Genomic DNA, 19,463 nt, shown 5'->3' on the forward strand with positions numbered 1-19,463 from the left:
GGACATCCTTCCACACAGGCATAGCTCTGACCTCATCTGCCGTCGCCTCTACTGCAGAGCGCTTTCTCCATCACGTCCTACGCGGTTTTGTCGTGCACCCTCGCACGGCCTTCCATCCAGCTTACGGCTTGTCTTCTCGGAGGCATCCCACAGCTCGTTGTCTGCATTTCCTTCTGTCTCCCTTTAGAATTCACTTTACCAATGCTGTATTTTCCAACTACTTCTGTCTGCCTCCTCCCCATACGCTCTTTTCTCTTGCTTCATTCATGTCCAGACCAATCATCACTCCTACCTTTATATTTACTCTCGTCAGTCTTTCCACGTTTGAGCAGCAGCTTCATGGCATCAGTCATTACTATCCTTCCCACGATGTATAATATTTTACACAATCTGTGGGCTCAGTGAATACTTCTTGCAGGAATTAACGAGTTCATCACCAACGGCTCATTACTGAGTTCCTGCAAACCGTCTTCGTTATTCTAAACTACTTATTCCATATTAAAGAAGATGTGCTCAATGGATCGTAGGATAAGACTGATCTTATCTACACTCTCCTGTGTCTGCCCCATTGATCACCAGCCTGGGATTTGGCAGGCCAGGAAGCTGGCCCTTTTCTTGTTACCCCACTTGCTTGTCCTTCTATCAAGGACATCTGTAAAACTCGAGATACGGCAAGGTTTGATAAAACATTTTTTGTACATAGTAGGATATTAATAATGTTTATAAAAATGTAGACACTTTCTAGGGGATTCTTAGCTTACCTATATGATAACTGTAGGCCATTTGAGGCCCAGGATTGAGTTTCCATTTGTCTTGAGAAGCATGAGTTTATTGTATACAAACATAAAATTTGGTAAGGAATACTCAGAGCAAAACCCAACAACGAACCAATACCTGATCAATATGTTCCTTCATAGTGCATTTACCTAAAGGGTTATATATGCTGAAATATACTATTCACAGAGAGTATTGATACCAGAAGTACAGTACCAGGTTTAGGGGTTCAGTAACTTTGGTGCCACTATCTTGACTGCCCAGTGAATTCTCTTGCGTGTACCAGGCCAATAAAGAACAGAAATATGCTTAGTATATTTATATATAAAAATAAATGCATGAAGAAAGGCATCCAGCTTTTCTTGCCAAGTAAACAAAAAAGTTCATTTTTACTGATTAAAACACATAAAAACAAAAAACAGTTTTTTCCTTTTGTTTTTTGTTTTCATTTGGGGGGATTTTATATATATAGTTGATATATACAAAATCAACTATATTGTAAGATTTAGTTTTTACATTTGTTTGTATCTTATATTCAATATATTGTTCTATTTGGTACTTTCTGATGGGGATTTGATGTAGTTTCTAATTTTTTTCTTTTCTCCCTTCCTTCCTTTCTTTCATTTTTCTTACGATAGGGTCTCATTTAGCCCTGCCTGACCTAGACTTCTCTTTATAAATTAGGCTGTCCTCAAACTCTCAGAGATCTACCTGCCTCTGCCTCCTGAGTTTTGGAAGTAAAGACTTGTACCACAATGAGTAGCCATTTTCTGATTTTTTTAAAACCTGGTTATATATTAGCCCAGCAGAATTTGTTACCTACGGGATGGCTAAACTTGTTCAGAATGTCATGGTTTTACTTCATTTAATAACTTCTACTAACTCTCCTTCCTTCTGTCTGAATGGAGGCCTGATGGGCAGGAATGAACAAGGGAAGACCTCCTTCCTGTAGATCCTTGAATGACTGACTATTGAGTTTCAGGAAGGTAGCTGGCTGGTTGGCTTTGTGAACTTGACACACATAGGGTCATCTGTGAAGAGGAACTTCTATTGAGAAAAATCACTCCATCATTGCTTAGAGACAAGTCTCTGGGCACATTTTCTTAATTAATGATTATTGTGGTAGTAACAGGCAATTGTGGGTACCATTCCTGGGTAGGAGTTCCTGGAGAGAGCCATGGAGAGCAAGTCAGTGAGCAGTGTTTTTTCAGGGTCTTAACTTCAGTTTCTGCCTCCAGTTCCAGCCTTCAGTTCTTACCCCGACCTCATTCATGATGAACTGTGATCAGGATGTATAAGTAAAATAAACCTTTTCTCCCCAAGTTTATTCTGGTCAAAGTGTTTGCCACAGCAACAGAAAGCAAACTGAGCAGAAGATTTCCAGAGTGACATTCTAGGCCTTAAACTCAGTGTAACTCAGTGATAGTATATGCAATGAACAGGTGCCATTAACACAAGCAAGGTCCTATGTTAAGTCCTCAGCACTAAACAGTTCTGATAACTGGCTAAGTGGACGATAGTACATTTCTATAATGTAATACTGCTCCCCAATTAGAACAATTGAACCTGCATATAGGTCGACATAGAGAGGTATGAGATGCACAGTTATATTACCTGCTACATAAGACTCACTTAGCTGATTTTTGAGGGAAATCTTGGGATTGTACAATTATAGGAATATCAGAAATGCTTCCAGTCTCCAGCAGAAAGCAGGCCAGCACAGGATTGCTAAAAACTAAACTGATCATGGCTTTACACACTATAGAGCTATAATGCTGGACAGTTGTTTGCTTTATCATGGACTTCCCAATTGTAAAATATCATAATCTAGACTTTTCTCTAAAGAGGTAAATATTTTAGGCTTCATTGGCCGTGGACTATTTTTTGCTTTGTTTTGTTTTCTGATTGTTTTACAACTCCCTAAATATGAAAAAGAATATCATGAGCATGATTTGTATAAAAGTAGGCACTAAGGTTATAGGCCTTTGTTATAGACTCCTGATTAGAGCCTTAATTGATGACGAGTTATGAAACTACACCGAAAACAAGATTCTTTTTCTAGAGAAGCCGTCCTTGGTCTGTGGTTTGGGAGCCCCACAGAGGTTGAATATCAGATACCCTGCATATCAGATATTTCCATTGCAGTTCATAACAATAACAACATTACACTGATAAAGTAGTAATGAAATAATTTTATGGTTGGGAGTCACCACAACAAGAGGAACTGTATTAAATGCCACAGCATTAGGAAGGTTGAGAACCACAGGCCTAGAGAATTAGATAATCCTTGGATGATCAAGTCAAACAGTATCTCTATGACATTTTAAAAACATATGTTTATTCTGCTACAGCTTTTGATATATATATTATTAAGTGCTCATTTTTTAACAGAGGTGTCTGAAAGTATTCACTAGGTTGCATGAGTCTTGTGAAAATGATCAAGTAAGGAAGACAATGTTAATCAAATAGCCACAGGATCAAAAGTATTTCAGTGTGTCCAGTTCTATAAAAGACAGGTGTCAGAACAATGGAGTTGGTTCAAGGAACAAAGGGACACTCCAGAATCAGCAGTACGTGGAAAATAAGTTCGTAAGGATAGACAGGATAACTTGAGTGGAAGACCAAGCCAAAGAACCAACAGTGGAGGTGTGACTTAAGGCCAAAGGGGCTGAGAAAACCTGTATGGTGAGGGCCCTGATGTTGGAGGGAGCATGCGTGAGTGGATGAGTTGAGACCAGAGGGCAAAAGGCAAGACGGGGTGATACTTTCCCCACTCTCCCAGGGCCCGTCCTGCTTTACTGATGTAAAATTAGTCATCCTCTTGCGCTCTCATAGTGTCCCAGTTTGGGTGATAAACTGGAGCATAACTGGGCCATGTTAAGGAGTTCATTCCCTGCCTTAAGTCAGTAGGAAGCACAGAATTGTGAGCTCTGCGAGTGAAGAGTGCAATCTGTGTTTTCGAGAGGACATCTACTTCATGTTCAGTGAATCTGAGGCGGGTCACTGAGGACACCAAATGGCTGCTTACCATTATCGTTCAGATTAAGCAGTTTATTAACTTTTCTAAATGTCAGGCTAATTCAGAAGCAACAACATTGAAAGGCTATGAAATCCTTTGGTTGAAAAGTCCTTATCTGTGGGTGAAGGCACTTGATGTAGCAGCTACGTGAAGAGGTTTGTCTAGTTCATTCAGCTATAGCTTGCGTCTTATTTACACTGTTGGCTATGCAATACCGAAGCTCTAGGAAGATTAAAAAATGAAATTGCTAGAAAAGGATTAAACTGCAGATCTAAGAATCTAGAATCTAGAATCAAAATTATTAAGGGCGTTTGTCCCAGAGACTGTGGGGGTTGAGACCTTACTCACTTATTGTGAGACTTACTCACACGCCACAACATAATCCTCAAGAAAGTTTCCTGAATGACTGAGACAATGCATCACCCAAAAACTTTACTTCCAATGGATGTGCTACTGTTCCTTTTTTAAAATCTTAGCTGTGACCATTTGTCCAGCTCATTAAACAATTTAATCCAGAGCCTTAGGGTTGCTGAGTGGAGAATCTTTTCAAGACTACAGAGCTAAAATAATTATTTACAATACTTAATATTCCTATTAATGTTGTTTCTTTAGGATCCCTGACAAAGTATTTTGCTTTAAGAGTAAAGATGATATTTTTTTTTTGGCAAATGAATTGATCTAGAAAACATCATATTGAGTGAAGTAACCCAGACCCAGAAAGACAAATATAATATGTACTCACTTAGAAGTGGCTTTTAGACATAAAGCAAAGAAAAACCAGCCTACAACTTACAGCCTCAGAGAACCTAGACAACAATCAGGACCCTAACAGAGAGATGGATGGATATAAATAGAAAAGAGAAAAATATGAGAGAGAGGAGAAAGGGAGAGGGGAGGAAGGAAAGAGAGAGCAGAGAAAAATGTGTAGCATAATAAAAACAATTTTAAAAAAGAAAAAAGAGTAAAGATGGAACATTTTCTTTTGTTGCAGTTCTTTTGGTCAGAGGTTCTGTATTTACCCCAGGTGTCCTCCCTTTGAGTGCTGATAGTATAGACATGTGCTGACACGTCCAACAGCAAAGCAAATCTTCATCTAAAAAAAACCAAAACCAAACAAACAAAAAACCCAATTAATGTCATATGAGTGTTTTACTGAGAAAAAATGAAAATGTAATTTTTTTCAGGCAAATAGGAACCAGAAAAAAAAAAACAACAAAAAATTGAGCGTCGAGAAAGTATCAAGACATTAGCATCTTTATAACGTGATTATTAACACCGAGTGAACTCTGTGATAAAGTGATGCTGTGGATACAGGTGCTCAAAGGTGTAAAACTTTTAATAATACTTCAGTAAGACTGAGATTCCCCCAAGGCTTTACGGTAGTCAAGGGGCAGAACATCACAGCCCTCCAGATTTTACGTCTCAAAGCGTATCTTCTTCAAAGAGAAAGTAATTTTAAAAAATTATCTGCATGATCGAATCTAGAGCAATTTTTCTAGACTCCGAGGAAATGGCTAAGTCTTAGCGACTCTCACCTCCCTTTAATTTTGAAATCCTGACCCTGACTTAATAGTTGTAATACTTACTTTTCTCAGTGCTGTGGCAGAATGACTAACAAGAGCTGCTTGGCGGAAGAGGCTTATTACGGCCCACAGTTTAGGGGATATGGTCCATCCGGGAGGAAGTCACGGAGACTGGGACAGTCTTCTTCCGTTCTGTGTCACCTGTGACATCCCAGTGGCAAGTGTGAAACAGGATGCTTGGATCCAGTGGAGCCTTCAAGGTCTGCCTCTAATGGACGACATAAGTTAACCTACTTCCTGAGTCCCATGGCCTCCCCCAACAGTGGCACCAGCTGTGAACCAAGCATTCAAACACATGAGCCCTTGGGGTGCACTTCACATTCAACATACAAAATGAAGATAGTCTCAGAGTTTGTCCATTTTATGCTGCTATTATATTACGTGAGTCTGAGAGGTTTCTGTTGATCAGAACTTCTAGCTCATAGGGATGGTTTTTGGGAAGTCCAAGTATCACATGACAGAAAGGCAAAGGGACAGTGTGGGACAGCAGGGGCATTTAACACCATTTCTAAAAGCAAGAATATTGTCCTATAATAATGGCGTCCATCCATTCTCCCCACCTTCATGGCCTTCCCATATCTCCTTAGGCTCCATACCCAATAGTGTTGCATTGAGATTAAGTTTCAATACATTGGGGAACATATTTGCAGACTTTCTGGATGTCCCTTTCCGAGTCCCTCTGACTGGGCCTGCCTTGGCTTTGACTTGGCTGCTGTTTCTGCAGTGCTAAGCAATGGATACTGGTTTTCTCTTTGCTCTCCGCTCTTCTGTCCAGGGATGGGTGGCTGTTTCCTCGCAGTGCTTTGCTTTTGTAAAATAACTGCTAGCAGCTCCTCCCTCGGCCTCCTCGCCATCCATCCTTCCACCCCTTCTGAACCGCATTTGCTCACTTAGCACATATGATGTTTCTTAGTACAGCCGTTTTCCGCCATTCTCCCTGGAAGTCCCCTGCTTTGTTTAATTGCACAGCAACTGACTGCTCCTACCTTCTGTCTTCTATCTCTCATTCAGTGTGCTAACCATTGCAGGACGGAACCTCTCTTTCTCCCACCTCCCACCATCATTGTTTAGGGGTAGAATTAGGCACACAGGTGGTCATGCCTCCCCATAGCCCCCTCCCAGGCTTCCTCGGTCTTTCACCCGTTCTTGTCTTCCCTTCGGTGGTCAACATGCTCTTATGTAAAGGGCCAGATAATTAGTAGATTGCTTCCGGGAAGTAAATCTTCGTTGCACAGACTAAACATTGCCACCCTAACTTGAAAGAAGTCGTATGTAAAACATATACAAATGGACACAGCAGTGTCTCAATGAAGCCGTAAGAAGCAGGTCTTATGAAAAGCTCAGGAGTGGGAGCTGGAAGGGAATGAGACAGAAAGCCATGGAAAAATATCAGGAAGGATTTTCAGGAGGGAGCAGAAAGTTTAAAGATGAAGCCAAGGCCTGTAAGTTCTCCAGAGACACCCAGGAGACCAGAAGCATACTTGTCCAGGGGAGAGCAGCAGAGGCCAGCAGACCATAAAGTACTGGTGACATCTCCCCTAAGGATGAATAATGGTCTAGGGAGGGAAGAGTCTGGCATAATCATTCTGAGGAGTTAAGGTGAGATCTTCCTCTATAGTAAAAAGTGGGTGAGATCTGCCTCCACAGACAGCAGAAAGGTCACCAGGTCGTTAACAAAATGCATTCTTGGCTTTCTGGCTGGAATGCATGTATTTGAGTTTTGTCTTCTCTGTTGAGGAGATTCCCCTGTGTGGTTAACATTCCTGATTCTCTTAGTGCTTCTCTGTGAGTACAAGGATCTCTGCCCCCTAACAAGCCACTCCAGGAATCATGTTCAACTCCACCCTTTTTGTGTACTTCTAGAATAATTTGCAAATTAATGTGGATTGAACTTCCCATCGAGATTTCATGTAAGAGTTGAATTGATTGCTTCAAAAAGTGCTCAGCTACTTTTCAGTCTTTGTTCTTAAGGTACCAAATTGCTTTTAAATATGAGTGAATATTGGTTAATGTTAATTTGGAATCCTAAACTTTTCCTGGCACTACAAGAAAAAATGAAATTTTATTAAATATTTTTGTTCTTTTGGAAGTAGGTATAATTTTAATTCCTGAATAATGATTCATTGGCATTTATTAATAACATGGTACCAGATATTTTGTCAAAAATTCTCACTTTTTCGTAGCTTTAGAAAAGTATGTATTCTCGTGTTGTCCATGAGGATGTGTGTCATAATCTCAAGACTTTGGACACTGAGATAGGAGAAGCCTAATAGTGAGTCCTAGGCTACCCTGAGGTACCTAATAAGACCTTGTCTCAAAAATAGTAAGCAAAAAAAAGTTTAAGAAGAAAAAAGAAATCCATGTGTTCAGATATCCAAATTTAGCAGATTATGGATTTTGTGCCTAACCTTAACCGATGCAAAGTTCCAATTTATAAATGTGATGTTAAAAAAAAAGAAACATGAAGGAAATCAAAGTACAGATAGATGTTAGTGACTTAAACCACAGCCCCAATACAGCAGTAAACGCGTGTGTGTGTGTGTGTGTACTTACCTCTAGCTATATTTTACTAACGAAAAATAAAATAAGCCATGTCATTGGACCTGTATGCCAAGGAAATAGATGATGTATATTTTCAAACATATTTAATTAAAATCTCTTAATTAAGAATATAAAAAGTCATTCTATTTTGTTAATTTATATTGCTTATATTATCGAAAGACGGAGATTAAGTAAAGCAAGATATATTTGCAGATCTACCTACAGGGATTTTTTTTTTTTGACGAATGTTAGACTTTGAATAATTTTTCAGTGTTTCTGTTTTGTATTTGAAAAGTCTTCTTTCTAAACGGAGCAACTTTATTAGAAGACCTGGTAGGAAAGACTGAGCTGCAATTCCTCTAGAGTACGTCCATTTGACTGTTAAATGTTCTCATACTAGCATAATTTTAAAAATTCACAGACGGACCGGGGTTGGCATCCCTCTCGTGGGGAAGGCCTGGCATGTTGCATGACCTGACTTGGCTGGGACTGACTCTAGCTGTGAATTATAATTAAACCACCGAGGGGATTCTAAGGAGGCTCTGGCTTACAAGCTGCCATTTTTACATCTCAGTCTGTGAACCGAATCCAACTCGCTCCATCCCTGCACCACAACAAAGCTGAAAATGCAAAATCTGCCTCGTTTATAATCAGAACTGTGAGTCAGGGCTGACAAACAGTGCTTACGAGAACGCAATACAATCTGTTAGCTATGAAATTCTTTATTAGTATTGTGCTAACATTGGCAGTGTGCCGCCCTACCATGCTTAGCTCCAGAGAGCCGTAGTAAATTCGGGCTTTTGTTCCAGGCCAAGCTTATTACTCCTCCCTGAAAACTGCTTGTGATATGGAACCATCATTTGAGGGCAGTTGCATGTTTCAGAATAAATATTTCCTACGCGTCTGTCTATCATTGCTTAACTATCTGCATCCCAGACTCGGTGGTCTGAAATAGTATCCGCTTGTTATTTGCCATGGTTCTGTGGGCTGACTGCTTCATCAGATGGCTTTTCTGCTCAGTTGGAGGTGAGGTCACTCATGCGGTTACATTTAGCTCTGAGCTCTGCCAGGGATGGAATGTCAGGGTGACCTCTCTTTCTCCAGGGTATCTGTCCACTTGGCCTCTTGTCTTTCAGTAGTCTAACCACACCTTTCTTTTAGCACAGCAGGTGCTTTCCAAGAGGTCAGCTGCCATAGATAGAGCTCAGGAGGGCTCTGCGGCCTTCACACGTGCTCATCATGTAGAGCAGACTTCATAGCCAGGCTCCGAGGGGTGTGGGGCACTTCTGGAAAAGACCGCAAACATGGATGCGTTCACTGGGTCCACCAGTATGACTGATTGCTCATCTTCATAATGGACGTTCAGCGGGGAAAAGTCCTAAATTCGCGGTGTGCAGAAGAAGTGTAATAATAACAAGTTATAGTCATTATAGCTTGAGCCAGAGCAAGTTATCTGAGTAATTTCACAAAATCATAATAATGAATGAATTTGATTTCATCTCATTGAGGATATGAAATGGAGGCATAAGGAAGTAGTACTTAAATGTTAACAAAGAAGCTCATATTCTGTCAGGGATTTCTTTAAGAAAATGCATCTCTCTAAGATAATATGGTAGTGGATATTTTTGTGGGCTTGGTGGAGATTTATGCTCAGTATGTTTTATGCCACTGGGCTACATGCCAAGCTGCTGTTCCTTCTCTTGACCAAACTGCTCTGTGTTTTAGTATGATGTGCCTAACAAGTAATCTTGACATGCTTTCTATTCAGACTTTATTAGACTAATTAGAGTTAATTCTCCCACTTTCCATCTTTCTCTCTATCAGGAAAAATATGGGTTGTGAAACAATATTATGTTCATAATATAAAGTATAAAAGTAACACTGTTCTTATGTATTGAGTGATATATGAAAGGCCAATGTGGCTTCGCTGGTCCTGCATCTTACATGTCTTCTCTACATCTTCAAACTGCATGTCAGCGCATCTTAAATTGACGCTCATAACGACTTTCTCTCTTTTTGAAAATGTTCTTCACTCAGCATCACTTTTGTTTCTCTAGTCACTGGACTGTTTTTCTTTCTTTTTTTTTTCCTGCTGTCTAAATAGTGTTGCACACTGACCTATTAATTTGCTGCAAGATAATGAGGAGTTTGCTGATACACGAACACACACATCTGCACAAACATAAGTATACACACATACACATATATACAAACACATAAACATAATGCATTTTGGACCTAAATGCATACACACTAATATACACACACAAATATGTCTAACTATATATAGGTATAGACACACATGCAAACAGATTTATACATATACACACATGAACATTTAGTATGTGCACATAGAAATTCATGCATACACACATCTACACATATATATATAAACTTACAAGCATAGTAACATACACAAACACATGGAATCAATATACTTATATACATACAAGTGCATGTATACACATACCCCTCATACACACACACACACACCCCACACTCCTCACCCTTACACACACCATTTCTCATTCTACTATAGTATCTGTGTATATATGAGGAACTACACACAATATGCTGAATTTAAGCCTAGCGTGGCCACATGCTAGCCATAACTGGATATTTCCTTACTATCTCTAATACTATACACATTCACTATAAAAATCCATCACATTTATAGTTGTGATCCTTTCATACACCAAATACAATAACTCTTAAGAAAATATTTGAATTGTGCCTGACATAGTAAGAATTATAACTACATTTTATCTTTTATTTCTTAAATAAAATTGACTCTTAAAATTAGTAGAAAATGTTACTCATATTAAAATTCTTTTTCTCAGCCCATACAAGGGTCTGATATGGGCCCTTCTATCGCTCAACTGGAATTGCACTGAAACTATACAACATAGGGCAGAAAGAAGAAATAGCTATGCCACTCTGAATGCAAACCATCAAATTTATGCAATAGAGAGACAAAGAATATTAGGCCATAAAAAGAATTTTAGCTTCTGTAGCATTTTTTCTCAAGTCCCATACTTAAAGTTACAGAACTTAAATTTTTATTCCCGGCAATCATAATACTGTTTTGCTTTATGAGAATTCATCTATTTATTCTTACACTTGATGTTACTTCTGAGAAAATGTCAAAAAGCAGTGACGTATTTTAATCTGTTTTCTCAAATGCTTTTCTCATGATCTTTAAAATTTCCCTCTTAAAAACATTCAATTAATGTAATTGTGTGTGCCCATATGTGCGGCGTATGGCAGTTATAGAGCAGTTGAGGCAAGAATGGGATACAATCTGGTCCGGCACACAGCCGCCCTCCTGCTTTGAGAGCCTGTGTGCAATCAGGCACAGGCTAGCAGCTGTGTGAACAGAATGCCATGCAATTCCTTTAGTTTGTAGAGGAATTAACTGTTATTTATAGGGAATAATTAATGTAACATTTTATATGGGTAAACACATTTTCAACTCTTGAGAATCTGTTAAATTTTATTATTTTTTTTAAGTATGGAAGATGAGGAATGCTCTCAGATGCCAGCAAAAGGATGAGAGCCAGTTTATGTTTAACTATGAAATAATTCTGCCGACTGTGGAGACAGATCAACTCTAACATGAAGCCAAAGAGTTCACAATTAGAGAAGAAAACTGACCCATTCTCATATTTGTAGCCATGTAAATACACTCATGAGAACATTCACACAGCTCTGTTTAGAAGGGAAAATTTTGATGTTTCTATGTGCTTCTTTCTATTTTTTTTTTATTCTCAAAACAGAATGGACAAGGAACAGAAAGGGCATAAAAAAACGAAAGAAGGAGAGCTACATGCACAAGTTAATCCCAGGAAAAGACAATGCTGATTTGTCTACCATGAGAGTAAGGTCATTTATCAACATTAATCGCCAAGCATCAAATTACTGGGTACTTTGGATGTGTGTGATGCTAAGCACCAAATTTGGACAAATGGTTTGTCTTGATCCACCATCACATTTGTTGGCTAAATTCTTTGTGATCATGGATTTGATAATAAGGCTTTGATCTACTTGTGTGACCTGCTGACCTCTGAATAAGGATCATTTGCAATGATTAGATTACTTTTGAGATAGCAGTGAATGAGAACATTTCTCCTGCTGTGATCAGAAACTAGTAGTGTTTCTCAAATTGCACCTGAAATAATATTCTCTGAATAGTTTTTCAATCATCCAAATGTTGAAGAGCTCACCTCCCCTTGAAGCTTTTCTCCGAAACAACAGGAGAAAATAGTGGTGGTCTGCCGACATGCAAGCTTTGAGTCAAGGAAATGCTATTGTAGTTTCCAAAGTAATAAAGACAAAGTATCCATATCATTGATTCAGTTTGTTTAAACACCAGCTGTGCAGGTGTCTCAGGCACTCTCTTTGAAGAACTAATATTCTATGAATACTAATTACAATTAGTGGCCATGGTCTCTCTTCTTTTATTGTGCCAAATAATCATGGACAGGACAGGCAGTTCAAATCAGTCTCTTCCTTTCCATCAGCAGGGGACATGTAAGCAATGGTGTCTTTGATCCTGGAAAACTGAAGCGCACTCTTGACACAATTAAAATTATGGGACAATCCCTTTCATATCTCTGTGATTTTAGAATTATAGGAACATTGAGACTGGTTGACAGTTTTCCTCCCAAATCCTGAGATGACTTCGTAAAAGACAGGGAACCGTGTGCTGGCTTTCTTGGCGAGATGCAGGGATTTAGGAGTATGTTTCCTACTTCATGATACCGACAAGAAGGAGGTTCTATATTCTGAAGAAGGGAAAGGGCTTTGATTTAGCTGCCTTCCAGAATTCAAGAGCCATGACGAGCTGCTCAGACAGGAAGGGCACCACAGTGTCCCTTGTCCTTCCATGCACCAAAGAGTGACAAGTGTTGAGGTCTGGGACTGAATTCATGAGCCCAATTTTTTGTCTCCATTTTAGGTTTCATTCATGCTAATGACTATGGGAAATCCACATTTTTATAAATAATCATTTGTAATTTAATGTTGGAAGAAAAGTTCCTCTTCCTCTACCTCCAGGGGCTACTGGAGAGGGATTTAGAAAACCAGTGTGTGCACATTGAAACCTAAAGTGGATGGAGCAGTGTTATGAGGCGTGGCCATGGTAGCAAGTATGTGGGTTAGGAGTCACATCCCTAGTGTAGATTCTGGATCTAGGTGCTTGTAGTTTGAGTCTCCTTAAGTACTCTTCCTGCTGTACTTTTTCCATGTGTCCTCTGTCGTCAATGAGGCCTGCGCAAAGTGCCTTAGTTAGGGTTTGTATTGTTGTGATAAAATACCATAACCAAAAGTAACTTGGAGAATAACAAGTTTATTACAGCTTATACTCTCAAGTTACACTCCATCGCTGAGGAAAGTAAGGACAGAAACTCAAGGCAGTAACCCTAGGGCAGGCACAGAAACAGAAGCCATGGAGAAATGCAGCTTATTGGTTTGTTGCTACTGGCTTCCTCAGCCTGCTTTCTTACAGCATCCAGGACCACCTGCGTAGGGGTGGCACCACCCACAGTGAGCCGAGCCCTCCCATATCAAACATTACTCAAATCATATCCTACAGATTAGACTACAGGCCATGCTTATGGTGATACTCTCAATTAAAATTTCCTCTTCCTAGATATGGCTGTGTTTCTTTCTCGGGATTGATTGGGTAGAAAAATTTATGTTCTCTCATGACTTTTGCGAAATTCTTTGTGTCCTTCACATTAGTTGTTTTTCTATCCTTCTTGGTCCCCAATAAAAATCAAACAGGAAGAATTACCACCAATGAGAGAAGAGAGGAGAAAAGGAGGACTTTGACAAACTAAATAGCAGATAGATAAAGCAGTAAGTTTGCATGTGTGGTTTGAGTAAATAGTGTTTTGAGTTCCTTGGATTCGTATATAAGTTCAGCTAGTGTCACCTATGAGCCTACCCCACTGGGAAGTCTTCATGGAGTAGAGAAACTTGAAACTTGTTTATTTTTTTACCAGAAAATTCTAAGAGATGCATTTAGCTACTTTTGGTGACTTAAATAAAGAAGGCACATTGGTCACGTAGGAACTCAAGGACAAAGAGGTCAGGGCAGGAATACCTCTTTCTAGACTTCCAATGTCCATCTTTCTGTTTCTGGTGATCAAGGCATGTTGATGAAGACTTGGATAAGGGTAACATCAGGAGGAAAGACAGGAAAGCGTAAAACGTTTCTGAACCTAGAAACTTTGGATGTATATTATAATCGCCAGTGACATTTCTACAGCAATATATGGATTATCTTTCTTTTATTTTCTCATTTAATTCCAGCAATTTAGTACATATATGAATGTCATTACAACTTAAGTAAATTTCTTAAGCTCAGATAGTTAATAATGATCAGGACCAAAGCCCAGATCTTGGATCTTTCTTCACCCAGACCTTGCTGTAAATGATATTGATATATCACTAGTTTGAAATAATGGGATGCTCTCGTCATAATAATGACTTTCTGTAGGAGATTGCAATAACAACAATACAAACTTTCTTCTCTTTTCTTTTCATCAGTGAGACTTCATGACAGTATATCGGAAGAAGGCTTCCATTACTTGGTGTTTGACTTGTAAGTACATGCTTTATATGTTTATATATTTTTGTCATATAATTGAAAACTATTTTGGTTCCAACATGATTCTTCTCACTGCATAGTCCAAATTAAGGACTACCATAATATTTTAAGTGTTTTTTTCTAGTGATTTTCCACTTTAATTTTTTTTTAAAGAGAGAAGCTACACCAACAGTGTACTGTTCACATCTCAAACTGTTGTGTGTGTTCTGCTTTGCATTGTCCATGGGAATCTTACAAAAATGACTGACATGAACAAAGTTTTCCATTGAATTTTCTAAGAGCTTCTAAAATGTATCTTCGATAAAAAGAAGAATCCAGAGATGCAACCCTGATATTCAAGGCCCATTTAAGCTAATTACAACTTAAATCAAGGTCCTGCCAACAAGAGTCAAGGGGAGATGTTGACTCCTGGCAGGCATAGAGCAAAACAGCCCACAGGTGTGACTGGCAGGAGCTGAATAAGGACACACTTACTTGAAAGCAGCTTGATACTAATTATTTAATAGATTAAAAAATAGTTGTGTCATTTGATAATAATTTGACTTCTTGCAAAAAAAAGTCTACAAAAATTATATCTTAAATCCAGTTAAAGTTTTATGCCCAGAGATATTCTAGGTATAAGTTATATCACGTTTATAGTGTGTGGAAGGAGAAAACAGTTTAAAAATCTAGGCATGAGAAAGAATTCTGCAATTACAGTACACTTATTTAATGCATGTTCTCTTGCATTGTGTTGTTTTGATTACAATGCGTTTGAAAGTACACAACAAAAACATAAAAGCATTTCATATTAATCTAAAAGTAGTTTAGTAATAGGTTTAATTAAGTTGGATTTTACTGGTTTCATGAAATCATCCTTCTATCTGACTTCTGTAACATGTGGGTTTGCCGTCATCTTAAACTCTACGTGTCCTTCAAAACTGATGGCTTTATTTACAGTTGTCAAATTGACTTCCAAAAGAAGCACAAGAGAATGGTGATGATGTCAAAACTATTTTATCCATTGAACAAAGCTGACTCCCCCAGATCTAATGATATAGGCTATTACAGAAGGACAATTTATTATTATTTTATTATTGTGATGATAAAAATCAAGACAAGCATGGATAGGCAGCCATGCACCTCCTTCTGTTATACTGGGATCCATGTGTATTTGGAAAAACAGTATCCAAAGCCTGCTTAGACACAGCTCTAGAATATAGGCTTGTCCTCACAGGCACAGGCCATCCTTGGTGTCCTCATTCTGCCCGCGTCATCCTTTATCCTCTGCCTCTTCCTAGGGCTTTCACATTCTTAACCCTTTCAGTTCTTCCTTCTGGCTTCCTCTTCCTCATGGACCGAAGCCCTGCTTTATACTTTTCTCTCTGAACTCTCTTTTGTCATTCTTTTGTTTGTTTGATTTTGATGAGGTGTAAATATATAGATTTTGCTCTCTGTGCCTCCTAGTTCCTGTATTACAGAGATGGTCCAAAACACCTTCCCCTTCAGTATTCCTTGAGAGCAGCATGCTAGCAAGAAATTGATATTTTTCTCTTTTTCCAATCTCTCCATTTGTTTTGTTTTCTATGATTATTGTTCATTCTCTCCCTCCCCCTTCTATACTGTGATTTAAGTATAGTGTCTCCTGTGTGCTAGACAAAGACTCTACCCCAGCCCTGTTTCTTCAGCGATGTGGATGTGCCACTTCCTACTCTATATGTTACAGAGGAGAAATCCCATCATCCTAATAATCATCTCCCTAAAGATAGTGTTATTTCTCCCTGGTTGTTCTCAAGATTCTCCTTTTATCTTGTTTTTTCTGAAAGGTGAATGTGTTCTGTTTCGACTTGTACTTCTGAATTTTTCTTATTTGTGGTTGGTTTTGTCTTTTGTGGGTTTCTGTCTGCCAGATTTGCACATTTTTAGGCACTGTTTTTTGAATACGAAATTCAGCCTCACTGTCCCCTTTGCTCTGAAGCGCTGACAGCGTAATTGGTGGACTTTGTTGGTGTTCGTCTTCCCCCATTGGTTTCTCAGGCTCTCCCTGTCCAGTTTTGTTTGCAGTCTGTTTGTTCACTTGAGTAATTTCTTCTGTCCTGTCTTCAGATTTGGTGCTGATTTTCTCCCTCTTTCCTCTGTTTTGTTTTTCTTTCTTTCTGTTGTTGAGCTTATCAATCGAGTCTTTAAAAACTGCAATTATTCTGTATTTTAGTTCTGTGATGTGTTTTGGGGTTTTCTGTCTATCCTTTGCTTTGCTCCTGAGGCCTCCTGTTGTTCCTATTTGTTCCAAACATGTTCTTGTTGAGTCATTAAAGGACTTGTATTTGACAGATTGACAGATTGACAATTCCTCTCTGTAATTGCTAGCTTTGTAGTGACGCTTTCTGCATCAAATTGAGCTTTTCTGATTCCTGATATGATTAGAGATTTGAGGTTATATTCTAACTTTGTATTATTTTTCCAAACTCTAGATTGACTTAATCTTTTTAGTAGTCCTGCAATGATATCACAGCAGCAGGGAAGGGAGGAGGGGCAGACAATGGTAGGCAGCTACCCTGTGGTAAAATGAATTTTGTCAACATGTATATCCCACGCCCAGAGATGAATAACTCAAACTGTAAACTTTTCTTCCAAAACATGCTCATTCGGCATCTCAACAATATAATATACAGTTTGGTTTTATAAAACATCTTGATAAAATAGTCATTTTTTAGGAAGTCATGACAGAGGTACAAAACATCTTGTGGGGCAGCAAGTTTGATGTTGGGAGAGCTAATGGCACATGAAGGACACTCTAGTAAGGTCTGTTAAGTAGGTTCTTCAAGTGTAGAGTTCAAGCTGATTAAGACTGAAGGAGTAACTGGGTGAGACATCAAGAAAAACAACTTCACAAATTATGTCCTGCTTCTAGGCCAATAGAAAGTCAGAGACATTTCTTCTCAGTTGCATTCAAGTCAAAGGAATTGCTATCAGTATTTAGAATACAGTTAGAAATGTTATTTGTTTAGAAAAATGGCAATAGTAGGTTTTTTGGGGTCTAGGACCTCTCCTGTTATGGGTATTTAGTTAAGTTTACAGTATCAGGCATATTCTTTCTTCTAGATCTGGCCTTGAGTCCTGTTAGACAGCTGTTGGTTATCCTATGTATAAAAGGTCAGTATCTTACCTTTTCAGGCTTTGTAGCTGGGTACGACTCTTGGCTGCTCTTCCCTCTTGGCAGCTTGCATAGCATCTTCAGATACTATCAAAGCTAGTCCTTGGGGAAGAGGCTACCATGTCAGCTTCTGCTTAATTTCTCCAAGTCCTGTGTCTGAAAAGTGTGGTATTTTCAACAGCAGAATATTCATTTCAAGCTTACCAGAAGCTTCTTTATGCAACATATTGAGACTATGACAGAGATACACAAATGATCAAAATAGAGAGAGTAAGTGAATGTTGACCAAGTACCAATTGGTAACACCTGTAACCAACACTTACACCCAAGACTCAGAGAAAATTGTGGAAGAGGGAGTAAAAAGCTTGCAAGAACCAAAGGATCAGTTGCTAGATAGTGTCTTCTAGACATGATAGAGAGGCTGTACCCATGAAATCTCAACAGCACAGCTACCTAAACCACACCTATGTAATGATAACACCACTGGACTTGCTAAAGTGGGCGAGGGTCACTAGGTCAAGGTCACACCCTTAGATGAAGAGCTATAGGCAATCAATGACTTCTGAGAGAAAGACAATGAGTTTTCTTTAGGGACATGTTACCTGATAGATTATCCGGTTCTGAGTGCTCAGCCTAAGAACATGTAAACATGAGCAACATTAAATAGACTCAGAAGTACGTATTGTGTATACACATGCATATGTATATAAAGCAGTAATAATTACAGAAGAGGTCATGAATGTAAAAGGAAGTATCAGAATTCAGGAGGAAACGGAGATGGAAAAGGGGGGAAATGATGTAAATATAATACAAACATGAAATTCTCAAAAATTTAAATTTTAGATGAAAAAATGTTATGACAGAGTGACATGTGTTGGGCGTTATATTTTCCTCATCTTCACTTGAGACATATGTGCATCGGGAACTGACAGGAGGCACACACATTGTATGTCTGCGGATATGCTGTGTATGTATATGTTGGAATACACATTTGTCACAGCACTGTAAGCCATGGGAAAATGTTGTAGAGAATAACACTGGGGTCGAATATTTGCAGTCTTCTTACGAAACTACGCAGAGAGAACTGAATAGGTTTATGAAAAAGAGTCGATAATGAAAACTTAATTTTTGTTCTCAGAGACGCCCACTGAAAACCATTTCGCATTGCCAGTCCTTTAAGACCCTTCGTTTTTATAGAACACGTGCCGGTGGGGCTCACTGAGAAACGTGCGACGTCTCTGTCTCTCAGGTCCGTTCTGTTCTAGGAGCCTGGGAAGCTAGTTTCATTTTTTAGGCTTGTGGTATAATTAATAGGAACGCTTGGTGTCCTTTACAAATATAAGAACATTTCTTACATTTCTAGGCTATTAGAGAAAAATGCTGTGATTACTTCTAATGTACAAAAGGTCACGTTCCCCCTAGCGAAAACACCGCTTGGAACATAAAGTCCTCTTTATTCTCTTATTTAAAGTGTTTCTATCAGTGTACCAAATATGACGTTTTCTTCAATATGTAATGGCAGCCTATTAAATGCCTTAGTTGCCCTCAGATGTCTATAATAAAAGTGCCATTTTCAAAATTTCGAAAAGGAGAATTTTAAGAGGCTGTGACACATTGTTTCTGTCTTTCCCATTGGATTTTTTTTTTTTTTTTGCCGTCAAAAATAAAGCTCGTTTGGTTCCTAGTTATTAGGAAAACATATATTTTTCATTCTTCACAATAGAAATAATTTTTGAGTCACACTCTTGAAGCTATGGAACAGACAGTTTTCTTGGTGATATTAGAAATAGAGACTAGTTA

General features: G+C 38.7%; 1 protein-coding gene across 7 annotated transcripts in view; it reads left to right on the forward strand.

The window, feature by feature from the left end:
- The window catches only part of Camk2d (calcium/calmodulin dependent protein kinase II delta), a 248,640-nt gene that overhangs the window by 113,428 nt on the left and 115,749 nt on the right, over nt 1-19,463 (forward strand). For all 7 annotated transcript variants that reach the window (XM_050142608.1, XM_050142756.1, XM_050142539.1 and 4 more), the window contains exon 4: nt 14,470-14,524. In XM_050142608.1, coding sequence (XP_049998565.1) covers nt 14,470-14,524 — 55 coding nt within the window. The remainder of the gene's footprint in view (nt 1-14,469; nt 14,525-19,463) is intronic.

The sequence above is a fragment of the Alexandromys fortis genome, unplaced genomic scaffold (assembly GCF_014885135.2).
Source record: "Alexandromys fortis isolate MF-2015 unplaced genomic scaffold, M_Fortis_MF-2015_v1.1 scaffold_19, whole genome shotgun sequence".
In the NCBI taxonomy this organism is placed as follows: domain Eukaryota; kingdom Metazoa; phylum Chordata; class Mammalia; order Rodentia; family Cricetidae; genus Alexandromys; species Alexandromys fortis.